Source organism: Ambystoma mexicanum, chromosome 10 (genome assembly GCF_040938575.1).
Source record: "Ambystoma mexicanum isolate Mex_15411 chromosome 10, UKY_AmexF1_1, whole genome shotgun sequence".
Classification (NCBI taxonomy): Eukaryota; Metazoa; Chordata; class Amphibia; order Caudata; family Ambystomatidae; genus Ambystoma; species Ambystoma mexicanum.
In genome coordinates, this window is record NC_090932.1 from 801716348 (window position 1) to 801737571 (window position 21224).

A 21224-nucleotide genomic window follows, 5' to 3' on the forward strand; every position below is an offset into this window, starting at 1 on the left:
AAGGGCTCTTGTTGAATAGCCTGGCAGGCCTGCGGGGCCTCTGCACAAAGCTGGGCGGTCACAGTGATCTTTCGAAACACGTGTCGGCTTCAAGTGTGCAATATGCAAATGCTCATAGGTAGTAATTAGGTGCAAGCAGTTGTGTTGAACCAATTGAGTGGTTGAGTATAAGGTTGTCGACAATTAGACAAATATACCTCCTGAGCAATGTGTGGGTAAAATTAGAACTGCAGAGAATCATTTAATGTACAGAATTTTGAGTCCTTCCTCTCAGGGGCACTGGAAAACCCTGTCTTAATGGACATGAGCTATTTGGATTTTTATGCACACCTTACACTGTTGGCAATAAACCGCTGCTAAAAGGAAAAAAATGTGTTGTTAAAAGTGTTCACAGAATATTCCAAACAGTGAGAATGTATTCTTACAGCCTACGAATCTTAGAAGGATGTCATGTGGACATCTCACCCGCAGACCAAAAATGGAGGGGCAAGGGACCTGATGCCTTTTGAGAAGCTGATATTGTTTAAACTCTCTTAGCAGAAGGCTTCTAACATAAATAAACATTTAGCGGAAGGCACGGTGAGGAGATGAAGGCGTATTTGAGGAGTTGGGAGAAAGAGTTGGATCGCACGAATCCAGTTCCGTCATGCGAAATCTTATGGAGGAGGACCTCTAGAGCATCCATATGTACAACAATATTAGAGAACACTTACAAAATCCTTTCTCAATGGTATCTTACACCTGATTGTTTACATACTATGTATCCCCTTGTTTTCCCACAGTGTTGGAGGGGGTGCACAAAGGTTGGATCCATGGCTCACTAATGGTGGCATTGTCCCATAATTAAACCCTATTGGGCGGCTGTTGTTACCCTAATCCAAATAATTCTGGGCATTCAGCTTTCCTTAGATCCTTTGGTAGTCTTACTGGGAGATAAGAACAAACAGGAATTTTTACCATTGGTGCCCCTCATACTGTTTTATCCAACCATATGCTTACTGCAGCTAAACTCACCATCGTTCAAAATTGTAAGGCGGCGGACGCCCTTTCGCTCCATATATGGTGGGCCGAAATTTCTCATATTTGCACCTTGGAGAAAATCACTGCTACCCTCTCCGAATCTCTGACCCAATATAGACGTACATGGGATCCTTTCATTACTTTTGTCACTTCGGATGATTACAGCCCTCCAATTCCTCAAAAAAGAGAAGTTTTTTTTTGCAATTCTAAGAGACGCAGTGAGCTCAGTAAACGGATGCCAGCATGATGGAAATCTTAGGTTGAACGGTGTTGCTACATGACAAACCATACGGCCCAAGGTGGATACATTTTTACAATAACACCATAAGATTAGTTATGCAGCAAAAAGATCACTCGACACACCCATGTGTGTGCGCTGGTGTACATATGTATATATATATATATCCAAAGGTTTGAACAGCGAAAGGAATGCCGTTCCAGCAAGTGGCACTCCCGTATTGCGAAATGCCAAAATCCAAAAATGCCAGGGACAAAAAAGTGAAGAACTGCCCAGGTATATTAATCTCAAAACCTTTATTTTTGCAATACAAATAGCAGTTAAAATTACATTCACCCAGTGCCAGCATATTTATCCGTATATCATTTTGCTTTATGTTACTTACACCTTCTGCATATTGCAAAAATCTTTTGTTGGTTTCTTTTTTGTTGAAATCCTCTAGATACTTTTGACGATAAGCAAGAACTGTGTCAACGTGTGTCTTATGCTTCACTGCTAGTTCCAGTGCTCTACAACAACCAAGGAAGAGCATGTAAAAAAAAGGGAACCAAAACAATGACAATTTAAATATGCAGAAACACTCCACACATAAATGAAATACAGAAATGTACATCTTAATATCCATTTTTAGTACCAGTCCCTTCAGTTTCGGCCTGTGCGGCTCAGTCATTCTTCTTAGTTCTAATTTTGTTTTGGGACTGGCACTCCTTTTAGATCAGTCACTTGTACAAGTATCCATGGTTCTGCCCCCCCCCCCTCTGTGGTGCCAGAAATCCTAGGTTTTAACCACTCCTGTTTTAACAATTCTGTCAGTTCTGTCCTTGCGCAAGTGCGGGTACACTTTGATTCTGAACCTGGACTAGTCTCTCCTTGGTCCCTTTCTCCTGCTAACGGTCCCATTGGTTCTACTCCCCCTTCTGTTCACCTCCCTCCTTTCCTGTTCTACAGTTGAATGCCACCTTCACCTTCTCCTCCTAGCTCTGGTCTTCCTTTCAACACAGGTTTGATATGCCTCCCGACCCCCACTCTCTCTCTTTCTCATGCTCATCATACATCAATCCCTCCCAGTGTCATACAGTGTCCAGTGATAAAGTCACCTGGGAAATGGCCGCCATATTTGGGGAAAGTATTTTCAGGGTCAGAAAAAATGTTTGCCTACCTGGTGACTTTTTCCAGACGAGATTATCACATGGAACCGTGGCAAATATTATTTTACTTGTTTTTTTTATGACAAATGCTAAACATACTATACTAAATGCTAAACAGCTTCATGAAGAAATACAGGGAGACATACAGTACAATGGCAGCAGTCTTATATCAAGCACAGTGTTCGGTAATCCCCACACACAAAATATATTTGTGAACATATTAAAATCAAAGATATAATAGTCTTGACATCACTAAATGCACCCACCACACCCTAATCGCATCTTTTAAAACATACAGAAGTCTTATTTTTATGCCAAGTTATTGCCCTAACAGGACATAAACAGCCCAACAGCTCTACATGTTTCTGTCCCCTTGTCCCTGAACTGACCCTTTTCAGGGGAGAGGGTGGAACAGGTTCTTTGGAATATGTGTACACTGTATTCAGAAACCATATGCATTACACTTGGGGCATAAAACTACCTATCAATTACATCCATAATTGATAACATTTTGTCCAAAACATCTACAGCAGAACCATAATATAAGAAATTGGTAAGTAAAGAAATTACTGTTATATTGAGATGAGACTGATCATAGGCTGAACATCAGTCGTTATAAGACTACAATTATAAAGTATATTGTGGCTGAGTGCTGCCAAAACTAAGAGTGAACTAACCGAAAATGTCCTGGAGTCTATGTACACCAAGAGGGATCTTGGGTTTATTGGAGGACAAATGTCAAAGAAGGTATGTAAATATGTATAATTACTGACAAATAAAATGAACTTTCTGTTACAAATTGATTTCTGCTCTGTGGTTGTACAAAGGTGAGTAGAGGCAAAAGTCCTACTCAACCCTCACACTTCTAAAAAACAAGAGTGAACCCAATCATAAAGGTAAAACAGGCACAAGGTTACTCTACCCCTTCAGAGTTGAGCTGCGCTAATTCACAAGTGTCTGTCTGTATTATGAATTCCTGCTGCGGTAGGTCAGACACAGGAGACAGACAACGAGATGTGGTTCATAGTGGTTTGCTTCTTTAAAGTAAAGAAAATGCCTTACCTAGCCTTACTGCTATGATGAAGGTTGCCCGTTCTAAGAAACTAAAAAAAGGGTGCTTGTCAGGGTGTCTTGCATAAACAGACTTCGTCCTCTGCCCAAACCTATGTCATATGCTGCTCTCTGCTCCAATTTTCAGTGCTATGCGGATGACACCTAATTTTCAGAGCTTCCCTCGGGCACCTCTTCTCCTCTTATCTCGGATTGTCTGTCTGCTATTCAGGAGTGGTGTGCCGCCAATGATCTCTGCCTTAATGCCAGCAAGATGGAGATGCTCCTCATCGGCACAACTTCACCCTACTTCCCCGTCACTCTCTGGCCGGCCTCCCTTGGCCCTCTCCCTACCCCCACCTGTGAGGCCTAGAACATCAGGGTCTTCTTCGACTCCAGGCTTTCCTTTTCTGCCCGCATCTCTGATGTCTATAAAAAGTCAAACTTCCAACTGCACCTCCTCAGAGGTATTCTGCCTTTCCTCTCCTTTCCCCAGAAGCTCACTGTCTCACGAGCCCTGGTTCTCTCTAGGTTGGATTACTGCAACTGCCTCTTTATAAATCTACCTGCTTCTACTCTCCACCGTTTGCAACTCATCCAGAACAGGACTGCCAGACTTGTCCTTGGCCTCAAGACCTGGGATCGTATCTCTCCAGCCCTGAAATCTCTTCATTGGCTCCCAGTGGCTGCAAGGATTAAATTCAAGTCCCTTTGCATTGTCCACAAGGCTTTCCGGGGCCTGGGTCCAAAATACCTTCAACTCTCCCTCAGGAAATACCTTCCCACTCGAGCTCTTCGCTCCACCTCCAACTCCCTCAGGGTCAGTAGTTTCTCAAAGAAACAAGCTGGGGGTGGATCTCGGTCTTCGGCTCTGGCCTCCCTCTGGAACATCCTCCCTACCACTCAAACTTGAGGAGAACCAGCTCCAGTTCCGGAAGCACTTCAAGACCTGCCTCTTTGCGTCTGCCTTCTCTCCTCCTCTCCCCTGCTGACCTGTTCTGCTTCAGCACCGTACACCTGGTTACCCTCTGATTTTGGACACAGGTACCTGCCCACCCTGCCACGCACCCGCACTGCATCCAGGCAACCCTTGCACTTGGGTCTGTTTCTATAACCCTACAGCCCCCCTTTTCTGCACTAATCAGACACCCTCTGTCTGTGCCTTAAACCTAGCACTTGCCACTTGATGGCTGCACTACCACTTGTTTTAAAAAAAAAAATATTTATCCTTTGCTCAGCACTTTCCACTTCTCCCTTCCCCCCTGCACTTTCCCCCTTCCCTCTCCCCTGCACTTGCACGTTCTCGATGTCACTGGGCTTAGTAAGATCGTTGTTTTGTTCTCCCTTGTTCCCCTCCCTTGCATCCTCGCCCTCTGAAACAGTTGTGTATGAGCGCGATACAAATAAAATACCATACCATTGTGCTAACTGACCCTACCACTAATAAAGGAAACCAAAACAAACTCTATTCACCTTATTTGGTTTATTCGCCCATCCCAAATGTCTCTTGAAATGCCCTCTGTGGGCTCTCTGGCCTTTAAGCAGCTCACACAGCTCCAACAAAATAAAGACCAAATGTCTGTAGGCCCTTCAGGCTCTCAGCTTTTTTCGTGGTTTATGTAGTTCAAATAAAAGGTCTTAATGTCTAAAGTCCATCATGAGTTCTCATGCTTTCAGGGGACTCATAGGGCCTTATTACGCGTGAGCCGGACCGGTAAGAATGCCAGAAAAAATGCTGGCTCTGGCATTTTTAGCAGACCGGCTCACTCTGCCTCTGCCAGTAGGGGCAGTGAACTACTGGTAGGCCTGACCTAACGGGAATTCAGGCCCCTACCGGCAGAGAAATGACTGAAACACTGGCACCGTCAACAACGGTGCTAGTGATTCGGTAGTTCGCATCCCATGGAGTCCTATGGGACTCCATGGGATTACCGCCATTGCCGGCACCCGTAGCCCAAAAACACTATGATATCGGCCCCCAGTAACAGCAAGGCGTGTTTGCCGGTAACCCGCCGGTAGTACAGCCGGGTTACCGGCATACTTGTAATAAGGCTCATAGTGTTCCAAACAAAAATCCCTGGTCTTCCTGAAGAAAAGGGGAAGTCTGACCCTTCCTGGTGAAATCTGGTACAAACAAGAAAGTTCTGTTTTCAAGTCCAAAATCTGCCTTTGTAGGTCTTTGAGCTCAACTTCAGCCCCTCTAGGGGTTTGGTTTTCTGTCTAGTTTATGGTTCCCTTTTGCCACTTGTATGCTAGTTCACCCCACAGAGTGCTTCTTTTCCTATCTGGTTTTCGAGGAGGTCTCCTGGATTGTTCATTTAGAATTTTCTTTCTTTCTTTCTGGTATTTGGTAACCCCTTGTGGGTGTACGATAGTCGCAATCACTCGCCCTTGGAGTGCTTTTCTTCCTTTCTTGTTTTTGGTAACCCCCTGGTGGTTTACTATCTTTCACTTCCCCTTCTCTGTTATTTCTGGTATTTGATGTGCTTTTGCGCTCTGGCTCTCCGTTGGAGCGTTGCAGAGCTTAAGTGCCTTTCTCCTCTCTGAGAACTGTGTACCTGTTGTTTCTGCAGGGTCTTTTGCTGGGGAAAGCCATCGCGCATTCCGCGTTGAAACCTTGCTTCTCAGGTTGTCGGTTCCTTCCTTTTTCGTGTGGGTGACTCAGTTCGGGCACGTCTGTCTTCTGCATCGGTCACAGGTCAGTCTCTCCCTTCCAGAGACCTCAGATGTTAGAGCTTTCGTCATTCCTGGGCTCAGCAATGTTCCGCAGGCTCTCCGACCAGCACATATGCGTCATGGTCCTGCCACCAGGGTGCGACGGCTCAGTACTGAAGCAGCGGCTTCTATCGAGCTGGCCGGTTTTTAGGTTGACCCGCATAGCTTCAGCTTCTCTCCCATAGGTAAGGGTCTTGTCCCTTATGTGTTTGTCTCCCTGTAACAAGAGACAGGAGTATTTTGTGTAGAGGGCTCACCTGCCTTGGGGAGAAGAGACACATTCCCTGGATTCGTCGCACTGCCCATAATCCAGGATCTTCAGAACTGAGGCCTTGCACAAACCAAACTTCAAGCTCTGGTAGGAAGTTGACAGGCACAGGTCCAAGTGACCATCTTTGGAATTTGCTTAGATGTCACATTATTGAGGGAAAGGGCAAGTGTTCCATCCCACTTGATGGCAGGCCTGCAGCACCTGGTGAGACCCAAGAAGGCCCTCATCTGTGTCTGGGTAGTGGAGATAGACCAATCCATCACTGCCTGGACTTGGTTCTGGAGAGGCTGTTCTTACCGCCACCCACTTGGTATTTTGGGTAATATGGCATGGTGGAGTAAGGAGTCGGAGAAAGGGGTGGCATGTTTCAACAACACTTTATTTTAGAAATAAAGAAAAGAACCTACCTCTCCCCATCTCTTGAGAGTTATGCCTACCTAAACGAATAACAACTCAAGTGCTTGTCACGATGTTTGTCCTAATGAAAAGTGTCCCTCATCTGTCCAAAAACCTTCTCTAAACCTACCACTAATCTATAAAAGGGTGCAGCATCCAAATGAAACTAGTAACAGGAGAATGACTCCCTTCAACTAGTGAACTGACTCAGTCTATCTCTTTCCCAGCAATCCTTTGCTCGAGCTTCTGGTTCAACAACGAATGTACGGTCAGGAGAATGACTCCCTCCTCCTGGCCCACCTTGCACAGCCTTGAGGGATGTCGTCAGATAGTCTTTGGCAATAGTCCTCAAAAGTCTCTTTACTTCTTCGCAAGGGCTTCTGAAAGCTTGCTTTACAATTCCAGCAATTTCTCCTGGTCTTAGGACATTATGAGGATTACCTTCAGACAGCTCTTGTTGTCTAATACCCTCTTTACTCCTACTTGGATTATCACTGTGACAAGGGAGATTCCTCCGGATGCACTCTTGATTCTTGGCTCTCTGAGTATCACTACTGAGACAAGGGTGATTACCATCAAGGTTGTCTTGTCTCTTGGTTCTCTGAATATCACCACTGTATTGAGGGAGATTACTCCTGAGGCACTCTTGGTTCTCTGAATCTCACCACTGTGAAAAGGGAGGTTACTCCAGAGGCTCTCTTGTCTCTTGATTCTCTGGGTAGCACTACTGTAACGACTCTGGAGCTGCCCCCAAATCTCTTCCGGGTCTCCCGCTGTTCCCGTTACCTGTTAACGTGTCGGGACTGAGGCGTCGGTTCTTTCCAGGGGATGGGCTTACTTTCATTGCTTCAGCACTCTCTGCTTCCTTCACTCCGCTCCCTGCTTCGTCCTTACGGCTCAGCGTAGACTTGGGCCACACAGCTCTGGATCAGCATTCATGCAGGTTTGTGTTCCTAAATTCCAACTTCCCGGGCTGGGCTTGCTTCATGCAGCTGCTCTCTCTCTATTTCGCAGTCCTTTTTTGCTCTTTATTTCCTGTAGCTGGATCCTCCCAGACGTAAAGTCAAAGTCCTTCTTTACTATTGTTGAGCTAATCTTTATGCCTCTTTGGGGCCAACTCTTCTCAGTTCTATGGTAAGACAACCTGTTATTACTCTGCAGGTTTCTTTGGCCCTTCTTCGTCAGAGTTTTATTTCTTTGTGGATCAAAGACTGAAGAGACATTACCATAACAGACAGTAGGTTTTATCAGGAATTTCTGACAGAGACTTGGTCCCATGAGAAACGGGGGTAGGGAGTTCCTTCACGGAATGGGAGTCCTTATCCCCAGGAGGTGAGTCTTTCCCTGTGAGGTCCCGCTTTCTGCCACCAATAAGGGGACTATTGGGTAGCGGACTCGCCTCCCTCGCCTCACAGGGAAGTACTCCCCATTGGGAGAAGTGACCAGATCCTATGAATCCTCACAGTAAGTAACAGTACACTGCTCTATCTGGCACTTAGATGCCTTGATATTCAAGTCAGCCTGCTACATTGCTTGAAGCACCTGCTTCAGGTGGGTTACATGGTCTTCCCAAGTATAACTGAAGACAGCAACGTCATCTAGATAGGCAATGCTAAAATCCTCTAACCCAGATCGGAACTGATTCACCATCCTCTGAAAGGTGGCAAGGGCATTTTGTAACCCAAAGGGCATAACAGTAAACTGATATTGCCCTTGTGGAGTGGAAAATGCTGACCTTTGCTTTGTCAGTTGGGCCGACCTGCAAGCACCCTGCCGTGAGGTCAAAGGTACTCATGAACTGAACTTGGCCGCGCCTTATCGGTCAATGAACTCGTCTGCCCCAAGTATGGGGTGTGCATCTGACAGAATTGAGTCCCCTTTAGACCACACTAAGTCAGGCAGAGTTAACTGCATCTGGGTGTAGCTGTTCATAGCAAGTCGTAAACTGAGTAGGAGTGGTTAAGAAAGGATGAAAGAGTAACATCAGTTGAAAAGGTAAGTCTTTAGAGCTTTGCAAAGAGGCAAAAGAGCATTAATTGTGCGCAAATGAATCAGAAGTGAGTTCCACAGATTAGAACCCAGAACAGAAAAATGCCTGTCTCCCCGGGACACACAACAAGATCTTGGAACAACCAGCAGAGATTAGCTAGCGGAATTAAGTTTGCGAGGTGGTTGATACTTGTGAATTCGTTTTGAGAGGTAGGGTGGTGCTAAGGCATGCAAGCATTGAACACTACGCAAAGGATTTTAAAATCTATCTTCTGTTTTAATGGCGGCCAGTGCAGAGATCTGCGCAGTTCACTAATCAATACATTTTTGGGTAGATGGCACACTGGTCTGACTGCATCATTTTGTGCAAGCTGCAAGCGAGACAACTGTGGCTGTGAGATACCGGCATTAGAGTAGGAACAAGTTACTTACCTGTAACTGTTGTTCTCCAGCATGGGTCTGGCATGGATTCACATGCTCATGAATATTCCCCGTCGTCAGGCCGGGAATCCTTGGTATAGAAAAAAATCAGTATCAGTTTCGTTTCTGATCTGTCTTTCTTAGTAGTAACCAATCACTGGTCTCTGTTTCATTATGCCCCCAGCCAATGACTGTCCTCTCCCTAAGCCCCGCCTCTGGCAGCCATCCTCAGATTTGGTAGCACGTAAAGTGGCAGTATGACCAAGTGAAGAGCCGCAGAGGGGTAGGTGGGAGGGTTCGCATGTGAATCCATGCCAGACCCATGCTGGAGAACAACAGTTACAGGTAAGTAACTTGTTCCTTCTCCAGCATGGGGTCTGGCATGGATTCACATGCTCATGAATAAGAGAATGCATAGCTGTACACACATCCACAACCACGGGTGGTAGCAACAGGCTCAACATTAAGCAATACAACAACTCAACATTAAGCAACTCTTACCTCCTCACCAGGATCACCTTAGGTGAACAGGTTGCGCAGCACTGCTTGGCCGACCCTGGACTCCTCCCTGGAGTCCCGATCGATGCAGTAGAAACTTGTGAAGGTGTGCGTCGACCTCCACGTCGCAGCCCTGCAGATGTCCAGCAGGGACACACCAGACAGGAACGCCGTGGTAGCAGCGATCGCTCTGGTCAAATGGGCTCTCGGACGGCCGGGCAGCGGTCGGTTTGCCAACCGGTGACAGTGCATGATGCAGCCGGAGAGCCATCTGGAAATGGAAGTCTTCGAGAGAGCCTTCCCTTGATTCACAGTCCCAAAGTTCACAAACAGCTGTGACATCTTCCGAAAACTCTTTGTGCGGTCCACATAGAACTTCAGCGCTCTAGCTACATCCAGCGAGTGCAAAGTCCTCTCGGCCGGCGACGAAGGCGACGGGAAGAAAACTGGCAACACTAAGGGCTCGTTGAGGTGGAAGTCAGAGGGCACCTTGGGCATAAAGGAGGGGTGTGTCCTCAGCACCACCCTTGTGTCATGAAAAGTCAAGTATGGAGGCTTGCAAGATAGGGCCTGGATCTCTCCCACTCATCGTGCGGAGGTGATGGCCACGAGGAAAGCAGTCTTCCATGACAGGAACTTCAAAGGTGCAGAAAGCATAGGCTCGAATGGGGCCCCCATGAGCCTGGTCAGCACCACATTAAGCTCCCATGCCGGGGCAGGAGCCTTCACCGGCGGGAATGATCCGAATAGCCCCTTCATTAATTCTTTCACCAGGCGATGAGACAACAAGGACGCCCGTCCCGTAGTCATGGTATATCGGGAGATTGCAGCCAGATGTATTTTGATGGAGGCGTGAGCCAGTCCAGCTTTGGCCAGCGACAGTAGGTACGGCAGTACTTGAGGGGCCGTAATCCGCAGAGGGTTAACCTTCTGTGCACGACACCAGACAGAGAACCTCTTCCATTTATGTCCGTAGCACTTGAGAGTTGAGGAAGCCCTGGCCTTTGCAAGAACCTCTCTGCAGTCGGCCGGGATGTCGTACCCTCCAAACTGTAGTGCTTCAGGAGCCAGGCCTGCAAGTTCAGCGACTCCGGGTTGTGGTGAAGAATGGCGCCTCCTTCTCTGGAGAGAAGGTCTGAGTCCGTCGGCAGCTTGACTGGTGGGGACGTTGACAAGTCCAGAAGGTCCGGGAACCAGATCTGTCTCGGCCACGCCGGTGCAACGAGGATCATCCTGCACCGGGACCTCTTGAGCTGGTTGATGAGTCGGAGCAGCAACGGCAGCGGAGGGAACGCATAAAGAAATAGGCCGTCCCAGGGGAACGAGAAAGCATCGCCCATGCTCCTCGGCTGGGGGACCCTGCTGGCGAACCTCCGGCACTTGGAATTCGTCGCCGGCGCGAAGAGATCCAATTGGGGTTCGCCCCATCGTCGGAAGAGTCGATCCACTTGATCCTGGCATAGTTCCCACTCGTGGCACGAGCGCAGCTCCCTGCTGAGTGAGTCGGCGATCGTGTTTTTTATTCCTGCCAGATGAAGAGGCACCAGAAACATCCCCTGGGCGACGGCCCAATGCCACAGATCCTGGGCTTCTTTGGATAGGGCAGGGGACCTGGTTCCGCCCTGCTTCCGGATGTACAACATCGTGGTGGTGTTGTCGGTGAAGATCCTCACCACCTTGCCCTTGAGAGACGGAAGAAAGGACCTGAGGGCCCAGAACACTGCGCGGAGCTCCAAGATGTGGATATGGAGAGACTTCTCCTCCGGGAGCCAAAGGCCTCTCGCGTGAAGATCTCCAGAGTGCGCTCCCCAACCTTCCAGGGAGGCGTCCGTCGTCACCGTCACCTGGTGAGCTGGGGTCTGGAAGTCCGTGCCCGCCGACAGATGGGAGTGGGTACCCCACCACCGGATCGCCTGACGGAACGTCTCGTTGAGAGGGCTCCTGTCCACGAAGCTGCCCGTTGACTGGACCCAGCGGGCGTCGAGGAACTCTTGTAAGGGGCGCATCCGAAGCCTGCACAGGCGCACCAGATAAATGCAGGAGGACATCATCCCGAGGAGGGATTTGATAGCTCTTACCCTGGCCATGTCCGTGGCCAGCAGACGCTGCACCTTGCCCAGAATGGTCCTGGTCCTTTCCTCCGATGGCGAGGCCAGCGCGCCACTGTGTCGAGCTTAGCTCCCAGAAACAGGGCGACTTGCGACGGAACCAGGTGGGATTCTGGAAAGTTGATGGAGAATCCCAGGTCCGTGAGCAGCTGGACGGTCTTCGCAGTGTGCTCCACGGCAAGCTCCCTTGTCCTTGCCCGGATGAGCCAGTCGTCCAGGTAGGGGTAGACGTGGAGCCCCTGTAGGCGCAGCCGCGCCGCCACCGGTGCAAGGCACTTGGCGAACACCCTGGGTGCCGACTTCAATCCGAACGGGAGGGCTTTGAACTGGTAGTGCCGCCCTTGGACCACGAACCTGAGGAACTTTCGGTGTCTTTTTAGAATGGGGATGTAGAAGTACGAATGCTCCAAGTCCAACGACGACAGGAAATCGCCCTCCTCCAGCTGTCCCAGCATGTGCTGGAGGGTGACCATACAGAACTTCTGTGCCTTGATGTACTTGTTCAGTCGTCGTAGGTCCAGGATGGGGCGCCATCCTCCTGTCTTCTTTTTTACGAGGAATTACCTTGAGTAAACTCCGGAGCCCCCAAGCCTCTTTGGGACGAGCTCAATGGCACCCTTCTTGAGCATCGCCCTTACTTCCAACAGTAGTTGAGGGACGTTATTTTCCTTCCTGGCCACGGGTGGAACGCCAGGGCACTTCTTCTGAAACTCGAGGGCGTGCCCTTGGGCCAGGGCGTCCAGCACCCAACGGTCGGTGGAGATGGACTCCCACACGCTGACGAACCTCGCCAGCCGGCCTCCCACCGGGGTGCTTCAGCGGTGGCCCGACCCCACGGTCGATTCAATCTTGTTTGGAGGCCGCCTTGCCTCCTTGACCTCCCTGTCGACGACGACGTGCACCACCTGAATTGCTGCGTCCCCTGTAGGCTTCCTGGGACGAAGATCTTGCCGCTTGGCGGTACGTGGAGGAGCCACTGCCGGATCCCTTGGAGGCACCTTGTCTGGCTCTGGAGCTCCGAAAGGACGGCCGTCGTTGTTGGAGCACTTCCAGTGCCCGGGCAGTCTCTGTGTCTGTCTTGATGGCCTGAAGGGACTCATCAACCGCCTTCCCGAACAGGTTGTTCCCGTCGAAGGGCATGTCCAAAACCTTGGGGTGTACGTCCTGGCGGAAATCCGTGGCCTTGAGCCACCCTCGTCGTCTCAAGCAAACGCCGTTGCCCAACTGACGGAAACCAGTGTCGGCGATGTCCGTTGCCACCATGATGGCGTGGTCCGAAGCAATCTCACCCTCCTGTAGGATTTCAAGGGCCTCAGCCCTTTTGGCGTCCGGAAAGGAAGTCCAACAGAGGGGCGATTTTGAACCACAACTCCCTGTCGTAGCGGGCTACGATAGCCAGGGCGTTGGCTGCCTTGATAGTAGTCGCTGCAGATGAGATGATCCGCCGTCCCATCGTGTCCAACTTCCTGCCCTCGCCGTCCGGCAGGGAAGTTCATGTCGAGGCCGATGCCCCCCCAGCTTTCTTCTTTGCCGCCGCCGAGACGACCGAATCCGGGGTAGGTTGCGCCCGAAGGCACAAGGGGGCAGCGTCGGGGACCCGGTACTTCTTCTCATACCGGTCCCTCTTTGCCGGCGCCGTGGCAGGGTTCTTGAGGGCGAGCCCCTCATCCCAGATGTCATCTAGAAGCGGTACGGCGAGGACCGTCTTCCCTTTAGCCTTGCGCCGTTGGTAAAGGAACCCTTCCTTCTTCTTCTCTTCTGGGCAGAGCTGGAAGAGCTCGGATGCCCTGGAAATCATGGCATGAAAGGATCCAATCTCGTCGGGCGGGGACGACCGAGCAGGGGGCGACAGGGGACACGTCCTGTCGTCGCCTCCGTCGTCATCTGTACCTGTCGTAGCTGTGTCCGTACCTGTATCATCCCCGTGGGTAGTAGACCAGGGGGAAGGCAGAGCAGGCCGCAGAGGTGGGAGAGGTGGCGTAGGATGCGTCGTCCTCCTCTTATGCGATGGACTTTCCGAAGGTCCTGGCTCCGGTTCCCCCGTCGGGTCTGGCTCAGGTACCTCCGTCGGGGGGAGGGGCAACCTTGTCCTTATCTCTGAACATAAGGACCGAATCGCTGACAAAATGGCCGCCGAAGTGTCCTGCGGATCCTTGTCGGTGACCCCGCCGCTCTCGTCGTTGCCCTTGTCGGGATCCCTCCCGATGGGCTGGGCCTCTTCCACGACTTCGATGAGCTCTTCTTCAGAGGTGGTGTCCGTATCCATGATGGCCACCAGCCCCTCCCCCACCTTTTCCAACGAGGACTTCGTGGGGGTCTTCTCAATGGGCCTGAAAGACGATTCCCTCCGTGGTGGCAGGGAGACTCTGGGTCCTGAGGGAGCCTCCACTGGTGTAGCCTCCACAGGCTGAGCCAGGGCCCCGGCGTCATCCTCAATCGAGGTCTTAGCAGGGTGAATTAAGGCCATTGTCACCTTCTGGACGCCTGGGGTCTTCACCTTGGGGGGAGGGTCCGAGCCTCCCTCCCCCTCGCCGGAATCTTCGAGATCGACCGGGGCCTCTCCAGAAGCTTTGCCGGGTTCTCGGACTTCCTCTTACCCGAGCCAGAGCGTTGGCTCGTGGTTGATGGCGCCGGGGAGGAAGTGCCCTGCCTGGCAGCCAAGGAGCCCGACCATTCGGCGTTCCTGGTGCCCGCGGACTCACGGTGCTTAGCGTTTTGTTGGGCCCCCGTCGCCGGGGTGCCCTCACAGGACTTAGAAGACCGCTCTGACTTCTTTTTCTTCTTCTCGCCTGACGGGCTCTTCCCTTCCAGCCAGTTGGCGAGACGGAGGTGGCGATCCTTCATGGTCCGCTCCGACATGTTACCACAAAACACGCAGTCCTTCTCCGTGTGCGTCTTGTCCTCATGGAGACAGTAGAGGCATAACAAATGCTCGTCCTCCTTGAAAAAATTCTGAAGCTGGCATCCAGGGCAGGTCCTGAACAGCTTCCCGGGCGTCGAGCTTCCTTTCTCCTGGGCCATGTCCGGGGTAGGCCTCGGAACTTCTGGAAAACTCCAAAAGCGTAACTCGACGAAATCTTAACCCTTGAGGGGCGTAGAAAACTCCGGAACGGATCCCTGTTGATCGGATGTAGAAAAGGTGGAGCTTGAGGCTCTATTTAACTGAAAAATGAGAAAAATCTCCTGAAAAAACGCAAAAACGCAGCAAAAGCTCGAGAGCTACAGCACGACGACTCCCAACACTTGAACGTGCGGTAAAAATCTGAGGATGGCTGCCAGAGGCGGGGCTTAGGGAGAGGGCAGTCATTGGCTGGGATCAGTATGACCCAGAGACCAGTGATTGGTTACTACTAAGAAAGACAGATCAGAAACGAAACTGATACTGATTTTTTTCTATAACGAGGATTCACGGCCTGACGACGGGGAATATTCATGAGCATGTGAATCCATGCCAGACCCCATGCTGGAGAAGTCTAGCTTAGAGTTAGTCAATGCTCAGACAACAGTTGAATGATCACCTGAAGAGTTATAAGGCAAAACAGCGTAGTGTGTAAAAAATAGACTGAACTATCTCCCCAACCTGGGCTTCACAACCCACATTACATTGCCAATAACATCCAAGATTCTTAATTTCAGGGCAAGGCAGGTAGGAAGTCCAAAAAGATGAGGTAAAGATGGTAATCTTAGTGGATAATTAAAAATATGCTTAGGCCCACTCTGTTTTTGATGGATGAGTTGAAGTCGATTAAGGACCATCTAATGGTTAACCTCAAACATACAATCAAGGATGTTTTGAAAAGAGGACGTAGCATTGTTGACAAGAAGGTATATCTCTGTATCAACAGCATAAAATTGATAATGAAGAGCAATGTTAGAAAAGAAGGACATAAAAGGACAAATATGTACATTAAAAAGCAGCTGCGACAAAGAGGAGCCATATGGCACATCGCAATGGAGAGGGTCAGATACACAACTACCGACATTGACTTGTTGGGTAGAATTAATGAAACCATGTCAAGGCCTGTTGAGCTATTGCTTGGACTACCAGAAATTGCTGGTGTTAAGATGTCATGAACAACAGTATTGAATGCTGCTGACAGATTCAACATAATGAGCAGCATGCAGGTGCCCTCATCTGCACATTTCAAAATGTCTTCCCATACTGCTAATAAAGCTGTCTCAGTCCTGTGTGCTGGGCAGAAGACAAACTTATAACAGTCCAGTAGGTGATGATCTTCAACATGGTTCTGTAACTGTAATGTGACCACCTTCTGAAGGACATTTGCAGGCCAAGTTAAGTCTGCTATCAGTTGATAGTTTTGCATGATCCCTGCGTCAAGGAAAGGTTTTTTAAGTAGTGAAGTCACAGTAGAAAACTTCAAAACCTCAGGGACTACCTCTTGAGAAAGGGAAGACTTCTGAAAAACTTTAATGAAGTCAGCTAAGTGGGAGGCAAGTCTATGAGCCCAGCAAGCCGGTACATGGTCAAAGAGACAACCAGTGGGGTTCAGAGCCTTAAGAAGTGAAACTAAAGAATGCAAGAAAACTGGAGAAAAATCAAAGATGGGAGCATTGGTCCTCAGGACAGAAGAAGGATAAATAAGCAAGGGAGCGGGGTCAATATTGTTCAGTTCAATCTGAATAGATTTTATTTCATCGATAAACACATTATTAAACCTGTTAGCCAGTTAAGTTGTGGGCACCATAGTTAATTCTTGTCATAGACATAGATTTGCAGAATCTACTGATAACGCAGAACTGTTGTGGTTTATTAAGTGCCATATCCATATAGTTTTTCGAAAAGGTAGATTTTGCTAAAAAAATATTGCCTTGGATAGCAATTTAAATCTAGTTTGGCAGAAGAGCGACAAAGTGTCCCTATGTTTCCTCAAATTAGAGGAGAGAAAAGTTTCACATTTTAAGTCCGGAGTAAAGTGTGTCAATACAAAAAATAAATCATGTCTGGTAAATTGCAGAGAGATCTTTAACTCTATGAGACAATAATTGATTTGATTTGCAAACAGCACAACGTCCGGAATACTGGTCACAATCAAATGTAAATATCCTAGAAAAGTGATCAGACCAGGTGACCTGTATTGTATTGAGATATTTTACACCAGTCCCTCTACAGAGGACTAGGTTAAGACAGTGTCCTAACCTATAGGACAGGGAAGTCACTAGAGACAGAATATCATGGCCCTCAAGTATCTCGGCCAATTTGATGGAATCTGTATTATCTGAGATATTATGCCAAATATTAAAATCGCTCATTAAAAGCAATGTTGGGTGTCATAGGGTTTTTGTAGCCAAGAATTAATGTAGGTGTACCAGAAAGTCATGCCTGGTGAAAAGAAAAGAGTGAACACACACATTTGGGATGAGGAGTCCCAAGACAATTTCTCAAAATCAGTAAGATTCCAGCAAAATGTAAAAATAATAGCAATTGCCCCACCTATGCCAGTGGTCCAATTAAACCAATTGATGGAGAAATTAGGAGGGACCAGTGCGTGAAATGTGGAGAGACTACTCACAGTAAGAGATCAGTATGGCACGTAGACCGCTGAACAGGCTTAAATAGGGATTGTGTCAGCATGAAGGCATGCTGTTTAAGGAAGGGGATAGTGGGAAATATAGTTCCTGCTAAGGGCGGCGTGCAAGGAGAAAAAAATAAAATCAATTAAACAGTCATAAAACTAGATGGGATCGTTGAAAGTGAACACAGTAAGTATATGAATTGGGGTCAAAACACATCAATCGGCTATTGGAATAAATTAAAAATAATATATACAGCGACTGCTAGGTGGCGCAGGCAAGATGGCTGTCCGGTATATTCCTCCTTGGCCGTCCAGAATATAACAACAGCAGGCAGCGGCATGAATGACCGATGACCTAGTCTAGAAGCACCAGAGAGTGTGGGAAGCACCAAGGCGCACACGGTTCAAAGGAGAGCAATGGGGATGAGTGGGGGGATGCAGTGTCAAGCACCAAAGACAACGGGTACAGCAGTACCAAAGTGGCCCGTCGGCCCTGTGCCACCAGGAGGAGGAGCCCAGCCAGAGATAGCAGCGCTCAGCTCGGTGTGAAAGCTGAGCGATGGGCTGGTGAGTGGCCCCACAGCAGGAAGCCTCAGTGTGAACGAAGTGAACGTGGGGAAAAGCGGCCGTTTCAGGTGGCATAGCAGAGCCTCAGCCCTGACCAGGAGTTTCAACTGACATTGAAACAAAGTATTTAGTGCTCCCGCGGCACCCCCATTGCCCCATAGCAGGATCCAAAACATGCGCCAGGCAGAAAAAGTTGCAAGGGCGAAAATATTCATGCTGCACATTCACAAAGGCAAACAGTAGATCCGCAAAAAAATTGACACAGCAAGAACACTGTCCCAGACAGTCACACATAAAGCCACTCGACACGTAGCTGCTTCATAGAGCAGCAGACCAACTACAAAAGCCTGATTCAAAGAGAAGTGGCCAGCTCCACGTCTGCTCTGCACTACATCGGTGAAGGAAGGGGGAGAGAGCTTTTAGCAAGCAACTTCATCACTCAGACCGAACTGGATCCCACCTCGAAAACTGCACTAAAACGGTCCCGCTGCAGCCCTACCACAATGAGGTAGCCCACTCCAGCAGTCTGTGCTGCAGTACCGGGCGAAGACCACGAGATCTCAACGAAGGCGGACGTTAGACTACTGCTGCAAGAGATTAGGTCAATGAAGGCAAGCATAGCAGCATCCATAACAGCAGTACAGACTAGAGTTACCAAGTAAGAAGGCAGAGTTGAGGCGGTCGAAAATTACCAAAAGTCGGCTGCAGTAGCAGACACTAAAATCGAAAGCCGCTTCCTAGACCTGGAACAGTGAGAGGCAGACATAGCCACGAAAGTTGACGACCTAGAAAATAGAGTGACACACGAACATCAGGATACTCGGATTAAAGAAATCCCAGGGGGAAACTCCTCAAGCTTTGGAAAGAAAAATCCAAGCCTTCGTGGGGTTCCTCTTTGAAGCCCCTCCAACACCAGCCATTGAGTTCAACAGGGTGCACAGAGGAGGCAGCCCTCCCCGCCCCAATGGCCCGAGGTCCGTGAATGCGAAATGCCACCACTACAGGCAGCAAGCCGATAAAGCGAAACGCCAAGATAAGATCGAATTTGAGGGCTCAGCATACGCATCTATCAAGACTTGTAGTTAACTACACTTCAAAAAAGAAGGGACTGTGCTCAGCTAACAACATCGCTCTGGGACCAGGGAATCAGATATTGTTGGAAATTCCCCTTCTCGCTGACCTTTGAACATAGGGCAGAGGACTACAGAGTCATGAGTGGCGAGGAGGCAGCAGGGGTCTTTCAGAAACCACAAGGCGAGGACAGAAGCACTACTTTAGGCACAATCATAAGAGGCACAGAATAAAGTAATGATGAACCTTAAGAGGATGAGGATTGATATAGCTCTGCTACAAGAGACTCACCTCACCAAGGAGAAATTGGAGGTGGTTAGGAGAAAATGGGAGGGTAGCGTCACGGGAGCCACATATTCAGCATATGCAAGAGGGGTGGTTACATGGGTAGCACCACATGTGCCGTTTCAGCTGCTCCGATCGACGATAGACCCGGAAGGTAGAATGGTGGTGGTGGCGGGACTCCTGGAAAACAGAGAAGTGAACATCATCAATTTATATGCCCCTAACCATGATACCACTGCCTACTTTAGGTCTTTATGTAGTAAAATTAGCCCCCTGTTGGGTGGCGCGATATTGTGGGGAGGCGATTTCAATTGCACCCTGAACCCCGGGATAGATAGGTCAGATAGCAAGCTAGCAAAACCTGCGCCAGCAGCCAACACGTTGGGGACACTGTTGACAGACCTCAGACTGGAGGATGTGTGGAGACGGTTGCACCCAACGGACAGGCAATACTCGCATTATGCAGCGTCACATGACCTGCATACTAGGCTGGATTATGCGTTTGCTGCCGCCGCAGAGATAGCGGGAGAAATGGTGAGCGCAGAATATAAAGCCAGGGTACTTTCAGACCATTCGCCTTTGGTCTTGGAGTGGCGGCACCACCCCCCTAGGGCGCGATTCCCAATGTGGAGGCTCAGAGCTGAGGCCCTACAGGAGCCGGAATTCCGAGAGGACCTGAGGGAGGCCATCGAGGAATATTTCGGCATTTATACCGGCAGCGTACGATCCATGGGAAAAGTATGAGAGGCATTTAAGGTGGTGGTGCGTGGGGTAGCCATATCAAAATCTAAAGGGCTCCAAGGGGGTATAGAACGAGAATTGCAGGAAACAGAGTTAGAGGACCTGATGCGAAGGGAGGGGACCACCCAGGAAGACAGGTAAGAGAGTAACAAAAGGCTAGCAGCGAACTCTGGGACATATTATGTAAGCTAAATTAGAACAAATATACAGAGAGGCAACATGTGGGGGGAGACAAGCCGGGCAGACTACTGGCCTGGTTATACAAAAATGAGACACCCCGATTGGTGATTAGAGAAGTCAGGGATGCGGAAGGCCAGATCCGTAACACCCAGGAAGGAGTAAACGAGGAGTTCCTTATATATTATAAACGTTTGTTTGAGGACGTAGGTGGAGGTATGGGTCAAGAAATTCTGGAAACAATAGAAGATATAGGGCTGCCCACCTTGGACGACTTAGAACGAGCAGATCTGGAGGCCCCAATCACCTCAGACAAACTGGAGGCGGTGATCCAACACCTGCCCACGTGTAAAGCACCTGGGTCGGATAGGTTACCCAGCAAATTCTATAGAGCGTACAGGCAGGAGCTACTCCAGCCGCTGCTGGCCATGTTCAATGAGGCCTACGAACAGGGGGAGTTGCCGGAATCCCTGCGAGAGGCGGTGATCATCCTGCTCCTGAAACCGGGTAAGCCGAATGTGGACTGTGGGTCCTATAGGCCTTTATCGATGCTTAATCAAGATAGCAAAATACTTACAGCAGTGCTTGCCAACAGGCTTATGCGAGTAATTGGCAAATTGATACACCCAGGCCAAACAGGCTATGTCCCCGGCAGAAACATCACGGACAACCACAGGAGGCTACACCATATTATTGATCAAACTGAGAAAGACCCGGGTGAGCTGGCCATTGTGTCGCTGGATGCGGTCAAAGCCTTTGACTCAGTGAGGTGGCCATGGTTGGTGGCGACCCTGAAAGGATACGGCCGGAATACATTAGATGGGTCAAGATGTTATATAGCTCCCCGATTGCAAGGGTCAAAACAGGCACTATAATTTCAGACAAGTGGCACCTCAGTAGGGGGACTAGAGAGGGATGCCCCTGGTTGCCCATGTTATATACACTTGCGTTAGGGCCGTTGGCAATTTGCCTTAGGCAACAATACGGAGAGGTGGG

At 49.3% G+C, this 21224-nt stretch overlaps 1 protein-coding gene across 1 annotated transcript in view; it reads right to left on the reverse strand.

Annotated features, from left to right (window-relative positions):
* Window positions 1-21224, reverse strand: part of IFT80 (intraflagellar transport 80) — a 1621792-nt gene that overhangs the window by 41570 nt on the left and 1558998 nt on the right. Inside the window, exon 19 of the mRNA XM_069618463.1 lies at window positions 1644-1767. Coding sequence (XP_069474564.1) covers window positions 1644-1767 — 124 coding nt within the window. The remainder of the gene's footprint in view (window positions 1-1643; window positions 1768-21224) is intronic.